Source organism: Rhagoletis pomonella, unplaced genomic scaffold (assembly GCF_013731165.1).
Source record: "Rhagoletis pomonella isolate Grant_MI unplaced genomic scaffold, Rhpom_1.0 Rhpom_scaffold_00175, whole genome shotgun sequence".
In the NCBI taxonomy this organism is placed as follows: domain Eukaryota; kingdom Metazoa; phylum Arthropoda; class Insecta; order Diptera; family Tephritidae; genus Rhagoletis; species Rhagoletis pomonella.
This window is the reverse complement of record NW_023458729.1, coordinates 5,083-6,384: the sequence shown is the minus strand read 5'-3', so window position 1 is coordinate 6,384 and position 1,302 is coordinate 5,083. Positions and strand designations below refer to the sequence as shown.

The following is a 1,302-nucleotide window of genomic DNA, read 5'->3' as shown; positions in this document are numbered from 1 at the left end:
CCCCCACACGCAAAACAGATCATACTATGAAACGAAGACATACACCGACTTTCTTTCTTCGCTTCAACTGGATTTTTGACATACAAATCGACAGGCATTCCACATTTAAAACACAACATTAAATGAAACGGCGACGGACAAAATGAGCTTATGGTGGACTTGGGATTGGCAGACGTCGACTCTGCTTTATCTTGTGGATTAACGCTAGGCCTACTGTTCACCCTGGGTTGTTGATTGAACTGAGCCTTTAACTTGTTGGGATTTCTTATAGCTTCCACGAATCTACCACCCATTGCTTCATCTGAAGTTGATATGTCCGGGTATTCTAAATCGTTAACCGCTCTAATTCTCCTTAATCAGCCGTTCAGCACGCCTGTATTCAGCTCGTAATTCAGCCAACGTATCTATTTTTGAAGCAAATGTGAGGTTGGCAAGGTATGGTTTTAGATTTCCCTTAATTATTCCCACTAATTCTTTTTCGGGAATCTTTTTTCGCAGTCTAAAAGTCAAGTTGTGAACCTCGCCATAAAAATCGTCAAAAGCTTCCTGTGGCAGTTGTAACGCTTGACTTCGCCTGTTTGCCTCCCCAACATGTCCTGCATACCCTGGTGTCGATGCTGATGCAGGTTGGTTGCATACAGCCTGGGCGGATATCTCCATTTCGGTGACTCTTTGGCTCAGGTTCGACACGTTAGTCCTCATGTTGTGGACCTCGTTCATACACTGCGCTACCATTTCATTTTGCTATGTAATCATTGCCACTAGGCGGCTCAGCTGATCCATATTGGTCGCACTGGAGCTCGGCCCACTCTCCTGAGGCTTCGGGTGTGCCACTCCCGAGTCACCGCCATGGTTATGTTCTCAATGATTTGCATCACTAACAGCAACTGGCGAGCTTGGTGCAGACATCTCGAGCAAGGCGTCTATTTTCCTCGAAAAACTAAGACTTTCGTTTGGCTCAAAATTCGTTTCTTCACCCCTAATGGATACGTTTGCCTGATGGTTTCCTGTAGTACCGAACAACCGTGCAGTACACCGGTTAAAAAAGTTAGTTTGTACAAAGTCCACGGGGTGCGCTATACCATTATCTATTTGATTAAACAGCGAACCAACTACCTAGTTCTCTAAAGCTCCAGCAAAACTTTGCGTATATGGCCTGTCCCCGTTGAATAATCCCAATCCACCAACAGCTCTTTCACTATTCTCTCGCTCATCCATACACTCACGAGAGGAAATTTCTAAGTGCTACTGCTTGAATCCACTAACAATCTGTCGACTTCGGAGTAGTCAACGTAAAAAAAA

At 44.8% G+C, this 1,302-nt stretch overlaps 1 protein-coding gene across 1 annotated transcript; it reads right to left on the bottom strand.

The window, feature by feature from the left end:
- Window positions 1-315, bottom strand: LOC118750231 (the record flags this gene model as incomplete). The annotated part of the gene is given in 1 exon segment (XM_036484956.1): window positions 1-315. A coding segment is annotated over 1 exon segment (293 nt), but the record flags the coding sequence as incomplete, so codon positions are not given.
- Between the last annotated feature and the right edge of the window lie 987 nt (window positions 316-1,302).